The 21610-nt window shown below is 38.0% G+C and overlaps 3 protein-coding genes across 4 annotated transcripts in view; 1 reads left to right on the top strand and 2 right to left on the bottom strand.

The window, feature by feature from the left end:
- St13 (ST13 Hsp70 interacting protein) overlaps window positions 1-9712 on the bottom strand; it is a 33082-nt gene extending 23370 nt beyond the window's left edge. The window contains exons 1-3 of the mRNA XM_005322219.5: window positions 9454-9712; window positions 3229-3286; window positions 700-775 (exon numbers count right to left, since the gene is read on the bottom strand). Of these exons, the coding sequence (XP_005322276.2) occupies window positions 700-775; window positions 3229-3286; window positions 9454-9563 (244 nt within the window). The 5' untranslated portion in view covers window positions 9564-9712. The remainder of the gene's footprint in view (window positions 1-699; window positions 776-3228; window positions 3287-9453) is intronic.
- A 50-nt stretch (window positions 9713-9762) lies between these two features.
- Window positions 9763-21610, top strand: part of Xpnpep3 (X-prolyl aminopeptidase 3) — a 59887-nt gene continuing 48039 nt past the window's right edge. For both annotated transcript variants that reach the window (XM_078052687.1, XM_005322221.5), the window contains exon 1: window positions 9763-10243. In XM_078052687.1, coding sequence (XP_077908813.1) covers window positions 9982-10243 — 262 coding nt within the window. In that variant the 5' untranslated portion in view covers window positions 9763-9981. The remainder of the gene's footprint in view (window positions 10244-21610) is intronic.
- Window positions 14089-16318, bottom strand: Dnajb7 (DnaJ heat shock protein family (Hsp40) member B7). Its single transcript, XM_005322407.4, has one exon. The coding sequence runs from the start codon at window positions 16170-16172 to the stop codon at window positions 15243-15245; it is 930 nt and encodes a 309-aa protein (XP_005322464.1). The 5' UTR covers window positions 16173-16318; the 3' UTR covers window positions 14089-15242.

Genomic DNA, 21610 nt, shown 5'->3' with positions numbered 1-21610 from the left:
GGGCCTCACATGTGCGAGACGAGTGCTTTACCGCTAAGCCACAACCCCAGCCCTTAAAAACTTTTTTACATCACTTCTTAGTTGTTAATTTCTTCTTCTTCTTTTAAATGGACAATCCTGGGGACTGAACCCAGGAGCACTCTACCATTGAGCTACATCCCCAGCCCTTTTTACATTTTATTTTGACACAGGTTCTTGCTGAATTTCCCAGGATGTCTCTGAACTTGCAATCCTTCCTGCCTTGGCCTCCCAAGGTATAATGCTCAGCTAGGTGTTATTATTCTAACCAATATATCATTGATTTAAGTAAAATTATATTTCAACAATTAATCTTTTTTCTTTTCTTTTTCAAAATATGGCTACTAGAAAACTTTTAGGGCCAACCAGTAATCCCAGCTGCTCAGAAGGCTGAAGCAGGGGAACTCAAGCTCAAAGCCAGGTCACAGCAACTTAACAAGGCACTTAGCAACTCAGCAAGACCCTGTCTCTAAATGAAATATTTTTTAAAAGGGCTGCAGATGTGGCTCAGCAATTAAGCACTTTTGGGTTCAATTCCCAGTATAAAAAAAAAAAAAAAAAAAACACTCTAGCACTTCATTTGTAGCTCATTAACAACAATTTCTATTAGTGCTGATTTTGTCACTCCAATAAAAACTGACCCAGCATCATAAGATCATCAAATACAAACTGTCTCCTCACCTAGATCACTTTCCTCACTTGATGGCTCATCTCTCTTAATGTTTTCTTCCGACTTCTTGCTATCTGTTTTTTCTTCCTAGGCAAAGGGAATGAAAACAGTGCCATAAGTATTTAATCACACCATATATATAATACATAGCAGTCAACTAATAAAAATTTTTTTTTTAAATCCCTGGAATACTATATCAGGGACACTGTGTTGAGAGAGAATTTTAATATTTATTTTTTAGTTTTCGGCGGACACAACATCTTCGTTTGTATGTGGTGCTGAGGATCGAACTCGGGCTGCATGCATGCCAGGCGAGTGTGCTACCGCTTGAACCACATCCCCAGCTCAACTTATAAAAAATTTACATATACATTGTCCACAATATGTTATATTTTAGTTATTAAGTTCCTTTGTTTAATTTTGGTAACTTTGCTTCAGATTTGTGTTTGTCCTTTTTGAGGTCAGCCCAGACAACCTATCAAGCACCTGCCTCCAAAACAAAACAAGACTTATGAACAGTCCATTCAGATAATATTTTACTACCAAATTTACTGTAACTTTTACTTTTCAATGGCTTTTCAATTTTGGAATTGCAAATAAGGGTCTATGGAACTATAATAAACAATTAAAATTCAAAGAATTTAAACGTAGTCAAGTTGGAAACCAAATTTCTATTCCATTCAGTAGATAACCAGTGTGGTTTCTTATACATCACAGAAAAAATATATTTTATGTGTATGAGATAACTCTGCACTTTGCCTTTTCCCTTTAATAATGCTATGTATCTTAAGAGAATACATCATGATCAGCCCACCATAACTATCTATACATCTGTATTAGATGTCAGAATTATTTAACTATTTAGGCTCCCACCTTTTAAAATCGAAATCCCCCCATAATACAAAATATTTGTTGAGTCCCTACCAAACATGAAAATCTGCTAAATACATTAGTTAGCATACACTGAAAGACCAGTCACAAGTCTAAATTAGACTGATTTTAAAAAGTTAACAGACACATAGGATAAATATAATAGTTTCCATACATTTTTTATCAAATGCAAAGTATCAAGGGCTCAGAAAATATCAAACCAGTAAAATGACATCTAAAAGAGTAACTACTTTTTGAGCTTTTGCTTAACCTTTCTCATTACATATCATCAGAAGTTCATATGAGAAGTTCACAACTTCTATTTCTACATTTAAACAAATAAAACCATATTAATGGTTCTACATAAAATAGCAATTTAATTTAAGATAGCTAATCAAGGCCAGGCATGGGGTCACATGCCTATAAGCAAAGCAGCTTGGAAGGCTGAGGCAGGAGGATCACAAGTTCAAGCCAGCCTCAGCAACTTGGCAAGCCCCTAAGAAACTTAGTGAGATCCTATTTCAAAATAAAAAAAATTTTAAAAAGGGCTGAGGATATGGCTCAAGGCTAATTGCCCCCCTGGGTTCAATCCAGGATATATACACACACACACACACACACACAAAAAAAAAAAAAAAAAAAAACCCACAAACAAACAAGATGACTAATCAGAAAACTTGGGGGAAAAAAAACAACTTTCAGACATGAAGGAACAAAATGGGAGAAAAGAAAAATATGGACGAGAACATTCTTTTTAAAAAAAAAAAAACAATATTTTCAGTTATAGGTGGACACAATTTTACTTTATGTGATGCTGATGAGCGAACCCAGTGCCTCACGCATGCTAGGTGCACGTTCTACCTCTGAACCACAACCCCAGCCCTGAAGAGAACATCCTTAAAAATACCACAGAGGGGTGATGCAGTGCAGCATGCCTGGAGGCTGAGGGCAGGAGGATCAGGAATTAAGCCAGCCTCAGCAAAAGCAAGGCACTAAGCAACTTTGAGAGACCCTGTCTCTAAATAAAACCAAAAGAGAGGTAGGGAATGTGGCTCAGTGATGAGTGTCCGGAGTTCAATCCTGTGTACAAACAAACAAACAAAAACCCTGCAGAGTACATTTAACCCCCCCTCATTTCTAACATACAACATCAGGAACATCCCTCAGGTAATAGGGCAGAAAAAAATTTTAAAATACTGATTTGGGAGGGAGGGGGCTGGGATTGTGGCTCATCGGTAGAGTGCTGGCCTAGCACGGGCGGGACCGAGGTTCGATCCTCAGTACCACATTAAAAAAAAAAAAAGATGTTGTGTCCACCGAAAAACTAAAAATAAATATTTAAAAATTCTCTCTCTCTTAAAAAAAAAAATACTGATTTGGGATCCTTGTTCATCACAGAGCTTACTGCTTATAGGCCATGCATACAACAAATGGATAACATTTTTTTTAAAATCAAGTGAATTATTCAATCTCAAATTCTCAGTTTTAAATCAGCTTCCAGAAATTTGGTCTAAAAGCTAGTTTCATAAAGACAAACAAATATTTAAAAGATCTTATTTCCAAGTGACCTTGGGGAAAACTGGGAATGGTAATTTGAGAGCAGTAGTTAAAAAAAATACTAAGAAATTTTACATTTTACCACTAAATGCATGAATAAAATTAAAACTTACCTTGGTATTTTCTTCTGATTTAGGTTTATGAGTAGCAGGTGGTACTTTACCCCCCATGCTTGAAGAAGATGAGAAAAAAGATATTTGTTTAGAAAATTAAATTTCACTAAGGTAAGCAACATGTTTACGCCTAAGAGATGTTTAGATGACTAACCCCTTCAAAACTTAAGTTTTTCAATTAATTTAAATGCTTTGGTATTATTATGATCAAGTTTTTTTTCAGTTTAAAATTTCATTTTTAGTATACTGGCTAATGAAGCCCTTTCCCTGTCTCCATAAATCTAAATAAAGATAACCATACAGCTTCTCTGTGCCTACTCCCAGAGGAAAATTAAAAGAGCAGTCAAGCCAGGCAAGTTGGTGCATGCCTATAATCCTAGTAGTTCAGGAGGCTGAGGCAGGAAGATCATGAGTTCAAAGTCAGCCTCAGGAATGGAAAGGTGCTAAGCAACTCAGGGAGACGCTGTCTCTAAATAAAATACAAAATAGGGCTAGGGGAGTGGCTCAGTGGTTGAGTGTCCCTTAATAAGCCCCCCAACCAAAAAGAGAGCTCAACATGCAATGACAAAATCATTCATACAAATTGTTAGCTTAGAATTCAATAGGTATATATGAACTCAAAACTTATTTCAATTCAAACAGGCAGCTTACGAGATAATTATGTAGTAATAATTATTCAAAATGTTTGTTTCACCTGAGTCCTACAAGGATCATTCTTATATACATTCACATGTCCTCACATTACACCTTTTCTCCTCATTGCTTCTAAACTTCACCCATTAAGACTTCCTCTAGGCCTTGCAAATCCTTCTTCAATGAATCCAAAGCAACACTACGAATTACATGTGCACAACAAAAACAAAGAAAAAATAACAAAGAATGTTATATGTCCATTTGGTGTAGACCTAGAGCACACAGGTTACATGTCAACAGCCCAGTGACTACAACAATATTTGGATTTAGGGTCAAAAACAAACCAAGTTCAATTAAAAAAAAAAAGCTATTAGCTTCTATGTAAAACAAGAATTCATTAACTTGGAAAACAGAAAGGCACCTATTAAAGTGTTAACTCTAACTAGATTGTAGTTCTGCATTTACATTAATTTCAGTTGGATGGAATTTGTGGACACAGGATAGGTATAAGTTCAATTTAACTGGATATCAGTTTTCTATTTTATTTTTGGTAACAGGGATTTAAATCGGGAGTGCAATACCACTGAGCTAGATTCCCATTGCTTTTTTTTTATTTTGAGATGGGCTCTTGCTAAATTGCCAAGACTAACCTTGAATTTATGATCCTCCTATCTCAGTTTCTTGAGATGCTGGAATTATATGTTTATGCCATCTCATAAAGCCCTCAAACAGGTGGAATTCTTATACACTGCTGATGAGAAGTGAAAATTGATAATACTGAACACAGTGGCACACATCTGTAATACCAGCTACTCAAGACACTGAGGCAGAAGGATTGTAAATTTGAGGCCAGCCTGTACAATTTAGTGAGATCCTACTCAAAACAGAAATAAACAAACAAACAAACAAATAAAATGTCTAAGCTAAGCAGCACACCTCAGTGGCAGAGCACCCCTGGGTTTAATCCTCAGTAGCAAAAAACAAAAACAGAAAAGGGAAAGCATGCCAGCTGTTCTACACTCTTAAAATTAATTTTAGCCTTCAAATCAGGTGTGATGGCACATGCCCATAATCCCAGCTACATGGAAGGGTGAGACAGTAGGATCACTCATTCAAAGCCAGTCTGCACAATTTAACATGACCTTGCCTCAAAATTTAAAAAGTCAAAGAGTGGGCTCAGGTTGTGGCTCAGTGATAGAGCACTTGCCTGGCATGTATGAGGCACTGGGTTCAATCTTCAGCACCACACAAAAATAATAAAGATACTGTGTCCGTATACAACTAAAAAATATATATAAAAAAAAAAAGTCAAAGAGTAAGGCGGTCACACAGCTTGCTTGTAGAGCACTTGCCTTGTACGTGTGCAACTCTTGAGTTTAATCTCCAAAACAGCAAATAATTTTCTGCCTTTTTTTGATACTGAGAATTGCACCCAGGGGTGCTTAACCATTTAGTCATATTTCTCAGTTCCCTTATAAAGGAATGGATATATGACAAAAATAAAGTGATCATATGATCCAAAACATCTTTTTTTTTTAAAGAGAGAGAGAGAGAGAGAGAGAGAGAGACAGACAGACAGACAGACAGAATTTTATTTATTTTTTAGTTTTTCAGTGGACACAAGATCTTTTTTTATATGTGGTGCTGAGGATCGAACCCGGGCCGCACACATGCTAGGCGAGTGCGCTACCGCCTGAGCCACGTCCACAGCCCCCAAAACATCTTAATTTGTATTTCAGCAAAGTAAAATGATTCAGTGATAAGAGGCAGGCATATAAAACCCACGAAATTCTTTTCTATAGGAAAAACTACTTTTCAAAAGAGCACAGGAATCAAACATTAGCTCTTTGCAGTTAAATTTTAATGAAGTCACAGGCTTCTTAAGCTGTGTTTTTCCTAAGTTTCAAAATGCAGTGTCAGGAATGGATTTAGGGTGACATTCAAACAGTCACAACTCTGGGAAGTGATATTCCTGCCAAGAAATGTATTAAGCTAAATCTAATTCTAGGAAAAAAAAAATCAGACAAATCCACATTGAGAAAAATTCTACAGAATAACTGACTCATAATATTTCAAACTTCAAGACCAATGTTCATGGTCATAAAATCAAGGGAAGAACAAAAAATTGTTTCACAATGACATTTCACAATGACATGTTTCACATGACAACTAAGTTTAACACTGTAATTCTGAGATTTAGTTAATATTAATGTATCCATTTTAGTTCCCTGAGTTTGACGGTTTTATTTTCAACTGTCCTTGGAAATACAAATTCAATGGTGTTGAGGGGCGTAACCATGAAAGCTTACTCTCAAATCATTCAGCAAAAGTAGTTCTTTGTATTGTTTTTGCTGTTTTTCTTTCAGCCTGAAATTGTTCAAAAAAAATTAAAAAATTAAGCACAAGAGAATTTATTCATAAACTAGATTTGTTTCTCACATTCCAAGTTTTAATTTCTTAACAGAATTTACAGCTACAAAGAGTTCAATTAATGCTTCCAAGATTTAGAACAAATTAGTTTCCAACAAAATATTGCCATTTGGACTTTGCCAGTATAGGATTTTATGTTGCACAATCAGGTAGAGCTAGTACAAAGGCGTTCTTCACATAAGGTCACACAAGACCATTCATAATTCTCTTAATTTCTGAATTAAAACTTTCAATCTGGGCTGGGGTTGTGGCTCAGTGGTAGAGTACTTGCCCAGCACACGTGAGGCACTGGGTTCAATCCCCAGCATCATTAAAAAAAAAAATTAAACAAATAAAGATATTGTATTTATCTACGACTAAAAATATTTTTAAAAAACCTTTAATCTGCTTCATACTATAAGCATTAATGCAGATCTAGAAAAAAACTGGTGTTATATATTTTAAATCCTACATTTAGGATAGAAGTACATTGTTTGGAACTCTTTTTAAAAAAAATATTTTATTTTTTAGTTATAGTTGGACATGATACCTTTATTTATTTTTATGTGTGCTGAGGATTGAACCTAGGGCCTCACAATTGCTAGGCGAGTGCTTCTACAATTGAGCCACAACCCCAGCCCCTGTTTGCTACTCTTTAAAATATTTATTTACTAAGAGCCATGTGCCATGTTCTGTGCCAGGGTAGGGATGGATACAAAGATACTCCCTTAAATTACCATCAGAGAAACTAATAAAAGCAAAAGATATAAAATAATTATTAAATGGGAGAAACAAGGTCAGACAACAGTTCTCCCTCAACGAAGAGTAAAATGAAAATATCTCAATATATTTGCTGAAAAGAACAATCTTCCTGGATTCCCCACTGATCACTATTCAGATTTTTCTCATATGTGTAATGCAAATTTCTAATATATTCTCTCTTTGTGTAATTTAAAAGGTTGATAGGCTAAGTAATAAAACTGTAAGCCATAAACTGACAGCAATCATAGCAGATAAAATGTTCTTCAACTGAGCTCCTCTGCCTAGGCACTTGTGAGAGAAGAACTCTGACATGGTTTCACCTCAAGGAATCCTAATCATACAAATGATATTCCTGGATTTAGAAGTCTCCACATTCAATCTACTCTGCTAAAATATTAATATAAGTGCAAAGAAAACAATGATACCAGCACAATTGAAGTTTTCAAAGCCCATAAAAATGAAAGTTTAATATAGCAAAAACTTCTGTTAAAATTCCAATCTGATTAAGTTCAAAATAAGACCTCTACACATGGGGATACTTCACCCCATACTCACATGCACAATTTAGACTTTAACAAGAAAAATATACATGGAATCAAAAAATAAAAACTGGAATTACCTATAAGAAATATTAAAGTAAAATGCATGATCATTTTGGGGAACAGTAAAATTGAGCAAATATTTTGCAGATCTTAAATTAGGACTCTCTAATACAGCAATAATCTAATTTCTCCAGCACAAGATACAACATTGGTCTTAGGCTGTTTTAACTTTTCTTCAGTGTCCTCCTCCCTCCTCTCTAGTGAGAAACAAAAAAAAGTTGTGTTCACTCACTAAAATGTTCACTCTTGGTGCCAGCTATTTTTTTCCTGTGATTTATCTGTTTTACCTGGCATTTTAGGAATAACTTATTAATTATAGGATCTTTCCTATAACAACTAAGTATCAGAGAATAAAAGTACAGAAATATCTTAGGTGAGGTTTTTGGAACCAGTTATTCAACAGAGAAAACGATTAAAATTTAGTCCTCAATTCCTACTCCCCACATTTATCTGAGTTGGTTTTGTTTTTGAGGAGGAGTTAGGAAAATAGGATTCTTGTTGACTGTTAACAATAGTTTTTTTTTTTTCAAAATTACTATAATAATTTTAAATGTTCTCTGAGTAAAAATTTCAGTGCTCAAAAATTGGTGGGGCAAAAAAAGACTGAAAAACTTCTTAAAGGAAAAAAATTAAACCATCATAGATTTTTAACGTAGTTTCTCCCTTAGAACAAGCTTGCTCAAAGAGCAAGCGTTTAATAATCATGAGTTCACTTTCCCTTATAAAATTATTACTAGAACAAATTACCATTTATGATATTGTGGTAGTTAGATCTTAGAGGAGTTACAGTGCTTTTCAGTTATTCATTCTAGTGAAATGCAATTTGCGTTTTATCTCTCCCCCTTCTTTTTAAAGAAGTGGTCTTGCTACACTGCCAGGCTGGCCTTCACTTCCTGAGCTCAAGTGCTCTTCCTGCCTCAGCCTCCTCCGTAATTGGGACTACAGGCACGTGCCACTCCAAGGCTGTTTATCGCTTTTAAATTCCCCACTACTAGTGGTATATTTTTCCGAAGGATTGAACACAAAGCCTCTCGTTAGTGGCGATCCACCCCCAATCATCTCCCGAGGGAAGGTTTCAAGTAGTACTCCAACATACAGACTGATAATCTCTATTATAAAGCCAAACTTACAACTAATTTTTGTTATCTATCCGTTTGTATTCCTAAGTAGGCACTACTCATACAGTTTCCCAGCAGTTGGCAAAGCGCCTGTTTACTTAATTCCTTGCGCCTGAGGAGATACTGTGCATGCAGTTCAAGAGAACCAAGACCACATGCTGGAAACGAACTAGTTCTTGAAAAATCACTTTCCTCCAAGTGTCTGCAGTGATAGTAACACTATGAACGGAGGTATTTTAAGTGATTTCCAAGATAACGCAGTTAGAATAGCTGTAAAATAAAAGTGAGGAAAATCCAATGTAGTGACTCTTATAAAAGTTATTATCTTACAGGATAGCGAATAAAGGAGCTCTTATGTGTCAACGCGACCTAAGCAGGACGCCAGAGGGGGGGAAAACCCACCCCGCACGCCTTCATTCTTATCCCTCTCCCTTGCTCTTCAGGTCTCCGGGGCCCCTGTCCTTGCAATCGGCTGCGTCCGCCTTGTCCAACACACACCGTGGGGCTTTAGGCAGCGGCGACCTCGGCTCTGCCCCTGACTCCCCGGCTCCTGCACTACCCAAGGCTCCGGACCCTCCATTAACCACTCCAGGTGGCTACCTTCCCGGCCAGGGAGCGAAGCCACCTAGGGGCCCCGAGCCCGCGCCCCGCGCCAGCTCCGGCCCAGGCCGCCCCCAACGGTCCCTGGGCGCGAGTCTCACCTCTCCACCCACTCTCTCAGGAAGCGCATCTCCTCGGTGTGCAGGACGCTCGGATCCTGCTTACACATTTTCACGAAGGCCCGAAGCTCGCTCACTTTGCGGGGATCCATGGTCGAGGAGAGGAAGGCGGAGGCGGCTGCGGCCGGTTCCCAGGCCCGGGCGCTGGCTCAGCGTGACCGCGCAGAAGGGGGCGGATGCCGCGAGGCCGAACAGACTAGAACCTCCCCGGCCGCTGGCTCCTCCCCCTAACGGCCTCGTGACCCTGGGTCCTTGGCTCTCTCAGTCCGTCTCCCTCTACCCGTGCTCCAGCGCGCTGCCTAGAACCTTCTAGAAATGTGGCTGTTCGCGTTATTGCCTGCCTCTCTCGCCAACATTCTCAAATGTTTTCTTCTCTCTGATTGGAGTTCCCCAGGACGGGTCCAGCCTTCTTCCTGGGCACTTTGAAGCGAGCTGGAAAGAGCCCTTCCAGTGAACCACTGGAATCAGACACTCTGGGAAGGTGGGCGTTAAGTGGTACGTGAAGCTCTAATGAAAAAGGGCCCCGCGGCCGGAACGCCGAGTGCGGCGTTGATGTCAGCATTCTGCGCCGCCGGGAGAGGAAAGCCCGCGAGCGGCGCCAGCCGGAAGGGGAGGGGCGGTTGGTCCGGTTTCCTGGCGACGCGGCTGTGCTGGTGGCTCCTTCGCGGGCTGATTGCCTTTCTTTTCCTGACGTGTGAGCTGGCAGTTATGCTTTGGCTACTCTCTACTCCCAAGCTGGTTCCTGCTTTAGCAAGCGCCCGCGGCCTCTCAGGTTAGACTCTTCTCCCACGGTGTCCCCTCCAGGGCTTGTTCTTGGATCAACCTGAGGCGCCCCAGAGGTATCTAAGTTGGTCTCAGGCGATCCCTGGCTCTGCGGATCCTTCTCCTGCGGGTGCCTCCGCGGATTTCTTCTTTGTCGGCTGCTCGTGGAAAGGGTGGGCCCCCAGTTCTCTCTACCATTGAGGTATTCTGGGAAGCTTAAATGACTGCAGAGAGAGAAGTGTATGCCATGCCCCGGAGGGACTGTCTTCAAAGTTACTCGGACTCAGAAGTTTTGTCAGTTATCATCACACTCGCTTAGGTGACAAAGTCTTTCACATCAAGTCGTTCTTGTTTCTGTTAGGTCAACCAAAAATCCTGTTTTAAAAGAGTTGATTCCAGAGCTGGCTCCGGAATATACAAGAAACATGTTTGGTAACAAATCTTTTGAGCAGTTTCTCTCAGATTTCCAAAAATATTTGGAAATGCTGCAGGGGTTTGTAATTTTTGTTTGTCATGTCTGAAAATTTTGTTTGTAATGACAAAATGAAGGAGCCCAGGAGCAAGGGGAACCTTGTTCTTTGTCGGTTGTCCTCTATCGCGAAACATTAATCTGATGAACATAAAATTTGAAAGTGAAAACTGAATCATCTATTTTGCGGAAAGATCTGCCATTGGATCATATTTCAGTTTGGGGGACCAGTATGGGAACCAGATATGATATGATGTTGGATATCAAAACTATGTTTTGGCATTTATGATGTTATATTTGGACTCATTGAAAATGGAATGTAATATTACCAACTTACCTCTTTCCTATAAAAACCAAATCACCATCCAGTGCACAGAATTACTCTTCAGTTCTAATAGTAAAGCTTTATGCAGAAAGCTGGTGGGAAGAGGTGAAAAGATGGATTGTACAATTGATCAATCTTAATCATAGAAACCAGTCTTGTGATTGACCTGGAACTATCCTTTGCTTGTGACCTTTGGTTTTCTTGAAGCTTTGTAAAACCCAGTTGATCGAGGTAGAACTAGATACATTATACATACCAAGATCTTTACAAAATTAATTCATTATCCTTCAGTTTACTTCCATAGAATAAGCAAGTTTTTAACTTGATACATGAATGATCTTGAATCTTCTCAAGTCCGAGAAGGAACTGAAAACACAGGATGATGGTTCACAAGTCAGGGATTTTACATCAAGCACCTTGTATAGTATTGTATCTAGTCCTTTTTGTTATAGCACCAGTATATCTAGGTAATTTTGGAACTTTTTATTCATGAAGTGAGCCACGAAGAATGCATTTTAATGCAATAAATAACTTTTTTCCTTGGGATGTAGAGGATTGAATCCAGGGCTTCACACATGTCAGGCAAACACTCTACCAGCTGAGCTACTTCCCCAGTCCCTCATTAACTTTTTGAGTTAGTCATTGTGGATGGATTGCCACTTCCCTAGAATTGCTCAGTCTGGTCAAAGGGAGATAGACAAACAATAAATGACACTGTAGCTGATAATAGTCTTGACCAATGCTACAGATAACACTATAGCTAAGTGTGATAATAGAGTCTTGACTCCAGTGACATGGAAACTCAGGAAAATAGTCATGAATTGTAAATACTATGTTACCCTGGAATTTTGTTACATTTTAGAATTTGAAAATTCCATGCCTGAGGTACTCATCAATAAACCTTTGAGTATCTGTAGTTCTTCTTCCTTAGAAAGGCTTTGGGTGCAGAAAGTTGAATACTGTAGACTTGCTTATCTGTGAAAGTCATGCATTCATACCTGGCATGGTAGCTCACACCTGTAATCCCAGTTAGTCAGGAGGCTGAGGCAAAAGGAGCATGAGTTCAAAACCAGTCCCAGCAACTTAGTGAGGCCCTAAGCAATTTAGTCCAATCCCCAATACTCTAAAAAAGAAAGTCATGCAAACCTAAATTGAATTTATTGTATTTTTCACTTGTGTATGTGTGCACGCGGGGGATTGAACCGAGATCCTCATGCCTGCCAAACACTAGCTCTACCACTGAACTACACCTCCAATCCCAGATAATAAACCTAATAGAGATTTCATTAGATGAACTATGCTATTAGCACCATCCAGTCATCTGAGGACAATAAAACACTAGTGATGCATTAATTTGTTGTATTTTAAAAGATTAAGTCATTCAAAATATATCATTTTAAGTCTGACATGAGAAAAGGAAATACTGAGAATATTAAAGACAGTATTTTTAAAAACCTATTTGCAGATAACTCATTCAGCAAACATTGAGCACCAAACAAAGAGCACTGAATATAAAAGTGGCTGCTTTCATGGGAGGCAGATTAGGCAAATAATTGTAATAGTTACAATGCAGGAAATTCTTTTCAATGCTTACTGAATTTAAGCATCTTAAATGTAGCGTATCCAAACCTTGTACTCTTATCTCAGTGAATGACAACTCCCTTCTTCTTGCTATGTTGTACTAAAAACCTTGTCATCCTCTTCTGTCATATCCCAAAATTGTCAGCATATTCTGTTTAACCCTACCTATTGAATATCCCACATTTTTATAATTCTTTGCCACTGCGCTGGACCAAACCACTATATTTTCTTATGGCAATAGTGTGGTTACCATGCTTACTTTGAGTCTGTTTTCAACCAAAGCGGCCAGAGGGGTCCTATTTAAATATATCATGTTTTGTTACTCTTTTTCTCAAATTCCCCAAGGAATCCTGTGTATGATACGCAATGTGCATATTGTGATCTAGCGGTTCACGCATAATCTGACTTCCTTTCAACCCTTCTGCCTTTCTAACTTCATCTATTTGCTGTCTTAATTTGCCATAATCGTCTCCTCTAATGCATTTTATGCAGCTGTCTTAGGGATGTGGCACTTGCTACTTCCTTTTGCCTGGAATTTACTTTCACCAGATACCGTAGTCAGTATCCTTGGCATGTTGAATCTAACCACTTTCCCTGGCTACTTTAGCTAAAATTACAATCTGTGTATCCCAAAATTTTTTTAGACCTAAAACAAAGAACTGATTTGGATGCAATGGCATATGCTAATATTCCCAAATATTTGAGAGGTTGAGACAGGAGGATCCTTTGAGGCCAGCATGGGCAACATACGAAGACCCTGTCTCAAAAAAAATAAAAGCCCTGGGTGGGGGGCGGCGGACGTTGGGTACCAAGGATTGAACCTAGGGGTGCTTTAAAACTGAGCTACATTCCCAGCCTTTTTTGTTTCTTATTTTGAAACAGGGTCTCACTAGGTTTTTGAGGGCCCCACAAGGTTATTAAGGCTGGCTTTGAACTTGTGATCCTCCTGCCTCAGCCTTCCAAGTCACTGGGATTACAGGTGTGCACCACTGTACCCAGCCAGATTATTTTAATATTTATTTTTTATCTCTAGTTTGTAACTGTAACAGCTAAGATTTTTGTTGTTTGTTCACTGTTATACCCCAAGAACCTATATAACGCTGACTGACAAATAACAGGTACTCAAAAAGTGCTAATGAAAAAAATAATTGAGAGACAATATATTATTTTGAAAGTGAAATAATTACAGGAAGCTACAAATAGTGAATAGTGTTGAGTCAAAGTTAACACATTTTAAAAGAAATAAATATATGCAGATATTTACTTCAGACCACTTGCTTGATACCCAGTGTTATTTGTAGCTCATCTGTTTTCTCCCAACATGACCCTAAATTTAAAAGGACATAGGTAGTATTTTAGAGTAATGAGTTTGTTGATCCTGTGTACAAACTTCAGATGAAAATAGAAGTGAATGAATGATAGGTTGCCACATATGATATAGCCAGATTTCTCTGAAAAATCTGGATAATACTAGCTTTTTAAAAAAAAATTGTGGCCTAGCTTTCTGGTACATGCCTGTAATCCCAGTGGTTTAAGAGGCTGAGGCAGGCAGATCACAAGTTCAAGCCAGCTTCAGCAACTTAGTGAGACCCTGTCTCAAACTTTTAAAAATAGAATGGGGATGTTGCTTAATGGTTGACCGCCCCTGGGTTCAGTCCCCCATACCAAAAGAAAAAAATAATTATGGTAAAACACATGTTATGTAAGATTTACTGTATTAACCATTTTAAAATATCCAGTTTAATGATATTAGTATATTCACATTGTTGTGAAACATCTTCAAAATATTTTCATATGGCAAATCTGAAGCTCCATGACCATAAGTTCCTCTTTTTCCCCTTCTTCCCAGTCCCTAGTAACCAGTGTCCTACTTTCTGAATTGTACTACTTTAGATATGTTATCTAAGTGAATCATACAGTATTTGTCTTTGAGTGACTGGCTTATTTCACTTACCATAATGTCCTGAAAACTCACCCATGTTGTAGCATATGATACATTCTTTCTAAGGCTGAATAATATTTGTGTGTACACACCATGTTTTATCCGTTCATCTGTTGGTAGATATTTGGGTTACTTCCTCCTCTTGGTTGTTTTGAATACTACAGCTGTGAACATGTTTGTACAAATATAAGTCTATTTCAACCCAAAAGAAAATATTTTTATACTTTAATTTGTAGTATCTTTAAGTCATGTATAAAATGCTGTGCCTCCACTGGGAAAAAGTCATTTCATGATAAAAGTATATAGTCTGAACCTGTGTATCTTAATACATTTTTGTCTACTAATGCTATACATATTTCAAAAGTTTGTATAGTGGTTTTAGTCAGATAAAAGGAATGAAGTAGGTCATAAACTCTAGTGGGGACAAATTCTATACGCAAATAGCTCAAAAATAAAAAATAAATATTTTCAGTTTTCCTAAGTTTTAACATCCCCATGTTACCATAAGATCATCTTTTTCTGACGTACCTAATCCAAGCTATAGACCAATGCTCGTAAACCTACTTAAAAGGTCAAAAACATAACCTTGGATAGTATTAAACAAATGTTATCTATAAAACTCTGTAATTAACCAAAACACACAAAAGAGTCATGTTCAAATGTTATATGAACATAATGTGTCTAAAGTCAGTTTAGAGATTCCTTTTGGTTGACTTCTTTTTCTGCACTTCTTTGTGCTTCTTTTTTTTCCTCTTACCATCTTCTTTGAATTCTGCTGAGAAAATAGAGGGATCCCAGTTGCTGGTAATGAAAGGTATACCTTGCTCATCATTGTCCACAAAAGTATATTGCGGTACATATTTGGAGCTATAGAAATTAGGTGAGTAATTGTTAAATGAATGTCTTCTGCAGCTGCATTCTGCTGCAAAACTGTCTTCATCTGCCACACCATTTACAAAGAAGGATTTCAACTCATCATCTTGTATATCTTCTATTCCTTGATAATCCTCAATAATTTTCTTCATATTAATGTTTCTGCCATTAATCTTGCTTGAAGTTGTAAAAGATATATAGTTGTACATCCCACTATCATCAAATGCCAGGGAAGAGAATGAAGGAAGGCCCTCATGCCCCAGTGAATTATATGGTGTATATCCTGTATCATAGAAAGAAAATCTCTCCAAGGTTGGATGTTCACTGGTGGTAGAGAAAAAGGATCCTGCACTTCCTCTGCTCTCATAGAAACTTCTCGGACTATTTAAAAGGTCCTCAAGTGAGTCTTCAAAGAAGTGAAATGAAAATGGGTCCCTTTCCCTAAAAATTTCTTTAAAGACATCATCTGGCTTACGGAATATGAAGCTATACTCTGATTCATCCTCGAAATGACTTCCACCTCCACCATTTAATCCTTCCTTGCCATATTTATCATAAATGTCCCGTTTTTCATCATTTGATAATACCTCATATGCCTCAGCTACTTCTTTGAATTTTCTCTCTGCTTCTTCTTTATTTTCCGGATTTTTATCAGGGTGCCATTTAAGTGCCACTTTACGATAAGCTTTTTTAATGTCCTCAGGTGAAGCATATCGCTGTACTCCTAGAACTTCATAGTAATCCACCATGTTTTAACAGTACACTGGATAGTGAGCACTGTCTTTTCCTCGAAGCTCAGGCTCTGTTGGTGGTAGAGGCAGTGACTGCAAATAGGCACATTTTTACATTAAAGGAAATACTACTACCATGAGCCACTGCTAGGAGACATTAGAAGTCTGATTATGTGGAAAGCAGAGTTATAAGTTTATGTCAGAGAGGGCTGCATTATGGTGTCATTCCAGGTTAGAAGTAGGGACTGGAACTTCCAAATGGAACTAGACCAGAGACACGCCAGAACATCCTGAATCTTCTACACTGTTTTTACTGTATCCCCCCCCCCAAGGCCCCAAACAATGCCTCATAAACTAAAAGGCCCTTTTGCTAGTGGCCACAGCATTATGTAATATGACCTCCAGATTACTGAGCCTTACTTTCTGTTTCCTCCATGTTTTGATTTAGAAAGAAATCACTTAATGAACTATGTGAAAAAAGATTTTAAGTAGTTGACACATTTATCTTAATTTGTAACAATATAATAAAGGCAGTGATAGAAGAAGTACTGGCTGATAAACAATTGAATAAGAAACATCTGTCCCAGACTAGGATGTCAGGGAAGGCTTCCTGGAGAAAGTGGCTTAATATGCCAGATTTTTGCATCCCAATGGTGAGTCATTTGAGATGGTATCTTTACCCACTTAAATTTACTATGGTGGCACACGTCTGTGATCCCAGTGACCTGGGAGGCTGAGGCAAGAGAGTCAGAAGTTCAGAGCCAGCCTCAGCGACTTAGGGGAGGTCAGAAGCAACTTAGTGAGATCCTGTCTCAAAAAGGGCTGGGGATGTGACTCCCTAGTTAAGTCCCCTGGGTTCAATCCCTGTTGTCAAAAAAAGTTTAATAGTATTCAATATGTAGTTAAAAGATTTTGGAAATTGTTCATTTATGTATTCAATATAACTTGAATCCCTACTTTGTACAGGTAAAAAAAATTAACCATTGATGATAACAGTATTGAACAAAAGGTACCAATTTTCATGGTATTTACAATAGAGTACAAATAATAAGTAAACAACATAATATGAGATAATGTGATATAAACTTCCAAAGAAATAAAGGGCAATGTGATGGGGGCATAGAACTAAAAGACAGTATCAGTCCAACAAACATTTTGGGTTTTTATAGTTTGGAGCTATCTCAAACACCTTGGAAGGTCATGGGGGGGGTAGATATTTGGGCTTAATTGTTTGATTTACTCCCCCAGCCCCCACTATACTGGGGATTGAACCCAGAGCCTCACATATGCTAGGCAAGGGCTCTATCACTGAGTTACATCCCCCAGCCCTGACTTATTTTTAAATGGATCAGTGGCTGCTATGTAGAGAATAAATGGCAATTGGGAAAACTGAATTAGAAAGCCCAGTTATTTAGACCAAAGTTGATTTTCTTTTGGGATAATTTAAATTATCAACAAACTACAAATGAATTTTTTAAAAAAATTCTATTCCTTGCTCATTTTATTGTCCTAGAAAATTCTCCATAGCAATCTGTTTTTCCTTCTCTATTTTTGTCTGTTTTAATTTCCGTTACACTTAAAACCAGTTCAGTTAAACAATTCTCTAATGAAATATAAAAATGTAGTATATTTCTAGACAGTCTTTCTAAGCTGTTTGCCGGGTCTGAGTATTTTTTGCTTTACATTTATTTTGGTTTTTACATGCTAGTTGTCAAGAGGCATTGTGAAATGTTTAAAACCCAAGTAATTGGAATTCTCTCCAGTATATGTGCTTACATGTATTTATGTGTAACATATGCATGATTATATTTGCCTACCTTTGAAAACAATAACAATACTGAGCATCATTTGAGCACCCTCTTATCATACTGATCCAAATAATTTACGTGTGGTTTCTCATTTAACTGACATAGCATTTCAGCAAAATAAACATTTTTGTGCCCATAAGCCAAGATTCTGAGGGATAAAGTAATTTGCCTAAAGCTACATAATTGATTAATGAAAATGTTTAAACTTTCTGAACATAATTTCCAAATGCTGATGTTTCCACTCTACTGCTTTTCTTTTTTTTTTGGTATCAAGGGTTGAACACAGGGGTGCTCTACTACTGAGCCATATCCTCAGCTCTTTTTTTATTTTTTGAGACAGGTTCTCCCTAAGTTGCTGAGGGCCTCACTAAATTGCTGAGGCTGGCTTTGAACTTGCAATCCTCTTGCCTCAGCCTACCAGATTGCTGGCATGTACCACCACACCCAGCTTCTACTACATTTCTTGGACCAAGACTTAAGAGTTTAGGTTTTAGACATCCACAAACATAAATTGAGAACCATTGGTAAGGAGAAAAGTTAGGAAATTGAAAATTCTACCTGATGTAGTGACAGATACCTATAATACCAGCATCTTGAAAGGCTGAGATAGGAGGATCAAAAGTTTGAGGTGTGTGTTTGCTTATTTTGGTTGTAGATGGACACAATGACCTTTATTTATTTTTTTTTAAATTTATTGGTGCTGGGGATTGAACCTTTATTTTATTTTTAATATTTTTTGTTAGTTGTAGTTGGACACAATACCTTTAATTTATTTTTATGTGGTGCTGAGGATCGAACCCAGGGCCTCACATGTGCTAGGTGAGCACTCTACTGCTGAGCCACAATCCCAGCCCCAAAAGTTTGAGATTTTTAAAACATACAAGTACCCCTGGATTCAATCTACAGTAACCCTCCCCATCCTAAATAGAAAGAAAATGGAAAATTCTGCTCTTATGAATACTTACCTGAGCGCAGTGGTATACACCTATAATCCCAGCAGTTTGGGAGGCTGAGGCAGGAGAATTAGGAGTTAAAAGCTAGCCTCAGCAAAAATGAGATGCTAAGCAACTTGGTGAAACCTTGACTGTAAATAAAATACAAAAATAGGGCTGGGAATATGTCTCAATGCCCGATACCCAAAAACTCATACTTTGAGAAAACTAGTTTTAGTAGAGTGTAAAAATATAAGGAGAAAAGTTAGGAAATTGAACAATTGAAACAGGACTTGCTGCTTTAGTCATCCCCCTTGGCTGGGGCCCTCTCCACTCCCAGCTGTTGTGCTATTTTCTCTGATTCGGTCCCAGAAATCTTCTCAAAATTGTTTTCTTGGAATCTGTGCTTTCTTACATTCTTGGCACACTCCAGTCTGGTTTCCATCTATACTCTGCTAAAAATGTGCTTGTCAGTTTCTCGAGGGAATTTCATGTTACAGAGTCCAGTGGTTGTCCTTTTGGCTTTCTCATATTCTGAAGCACTTGCCACAGTTGATTCCTTCCTCCTTTTTTAAAATACCTTTGTTTCTTTAGCTTCCTAAATACCATAGTCTTCTATTTTCTTATTTTCTTCTGTGCTTTTCACACTTAAAATTTTATAGATCTAGCCTTTACTCAGTCTCCCTAAGTGGTATCTAGTCCTAGGGCTTAGATATCACCTATGTGCTTCTAATACCTTCATTTAATTATTATCTAGCCTGTCACTCTTCCTTCTGAAATAAAGACTTTCTATTTGACTTTTCTATTGTGATATCCAATGATAAGTACCTAAAGTCTTTCCTGTTTCATTTAATGGTGCACTATTCACCCACTGTTCAGGCCACCAATCTAGGAATCATCGTCTTCTGTCTTTACTCTCTGCATCTAATCAGAAGACTAATTGGCTTTTTGTGTGTGTGTTTTGGGGAGGGGGGTGCTGGGGATTGAACCCAGGGCCTTGGTGCATGTGAGGCAAGCACTCTACCAACTGAGCTATATTCCCAGTCCCTGATAGGCTTTTTTTTTTTTTTTAGTATTTATTTATTTAGTTGTAGTTGGACACGATACCTATATTTTTATTTGTTTGTTTTTATGTGGTGCTGAGGATCGAACCCAGGGCCTCGCATGTGCTAGGTGAGCACTCTACCACTGAGCCACAACCCCAGCTCCCCTGATAGGCTTTTTAACCTTCAAAATATATCTATTGCAAATCCAGTCATGGAAAAACAAAGTCGAATAATAAGTGCCTTTCAAAAATTTAGAGTAGACTAGCAAACTAGGAATTATGTGCTAAGTGGCAGGCATTACAGTTGAAATAAGCATATATAAGCATCACAGGACAACATCTGCATCTGTAGCAGTAGGATTGGGAATGTAAGAGAAGGCTTCCTACCTAAATGATGTTTGATCTGAATTTTTAGAAGTTGTATAGTCAAAAAAAGGAGGCAAAATTCATTTTAGACCAAGACAACTATATTTTTGAAGGCAAATGCTGTTATGATACAAAATGATTTGCTGGGCATCTTCATGTAGCCTAGTGTGACTTCAGTAATGTTTTTGAGAATTAGTCTGGTCTAGTATCTAGACTGTGAAAGATGCTAAGTTAAGGATTTTGAAGCTTTTTCTGAAAGGTAGAAAATTTTAAGCTTATACAGTTAGTAGAGGCTATACTGTTAGAAAGCTTACTCTGTTATAGAGTTTAAAGACAGCTCCTAGAATTTACATATGACTTGCCTGGCCAAGACTTGCAAAGAACTACAGACAAGTGCTCTACTGCTAAGCTATAACCCCAGCCTGAAGCAAAGGACTGGAAAGATCATTTTGGAAATAGCATGACCTATAGAGGATGAATTGAAGAGGCAAGACCAAGACAGGCAAATCAGTGAGGAGACTGTTTCTTCGATCCAGGCACCATTTTCTTTTATCATCCAACAAGTTATTATTTTTCTCAACAATCTTCAATAAATTTAATCTGGGTGAACATTTAAGACTTCTAACTCTCTCTCAAATACATATAACATCATTCATACTTCATAACTCCTACAGAAATCTTTCACTTGATCCATACTTAATCATGTTCTGCCTATGTACTGATTTTATGCTCCAAGGATATTGTTCAGTACTGATTGCCTTGTTGAGATTAAAAGAGAAGATCTCCTGAACTGTTGCACAGAGGGAAGAGTGCAAAGATTATGAACTATGTAAACCTGGGTTTGAATGTTAGCTCTCCAGTACTGTGTGACCTTGTTCAAGTTACTTCTGTATCAGATTCCTCTTTTATAAAATAATGATGATAATGTCTACTTCATGTGGAACTTAAAAATCTAATTCCTTAATTTACCATACAATACCTTTAAAGGCCTGGGCCTAACTTCCTAATCTTTTCATCTCCCTCCAGCAGCTCTCACCTTCTGGTAGAGTAGGGTGCTGTTGCCCTGGTGCATTCTTACATGTCTCTTTCCCTCCTCCTGCCCTTTCACATTCAAGCACATGTGCACAGGAATATATCTGCAGAAATACCTTTTGTATGTTTTCCTGTGTTCCTCAGAGTACCACATGCCTTTTGTCATTGTATCCAACTCTAGGCATTATGATAGCTTTGTGTTCTCAAAAACCTAACATATGGCCATGTGGGGTAGTACACACCTGTAATCCCAGCAACTGAGGGGCCTGAGGC

Source organism: Ictidomys tridecemlineatus, chromosome 6 (assembly GCF_052094955.1).
Source record: "Ictidomys tridecemlineatus isolate mIctTri1 chromosome 6, mIctTri1.hap1, whole genome shotgun sequence".
Lineage (NCBI taxonomy): Eukaryota > Metazoa > Chordata > Mammalia > Rodentia > Sciuridae > Ictidomys > Ictidomys tridecemlineatus.
The sequence above is the reverse complement of the archived record's forward strand: the minus strand, read 5'-3'. Positions and strand labels throughout refer to the sequence as shown.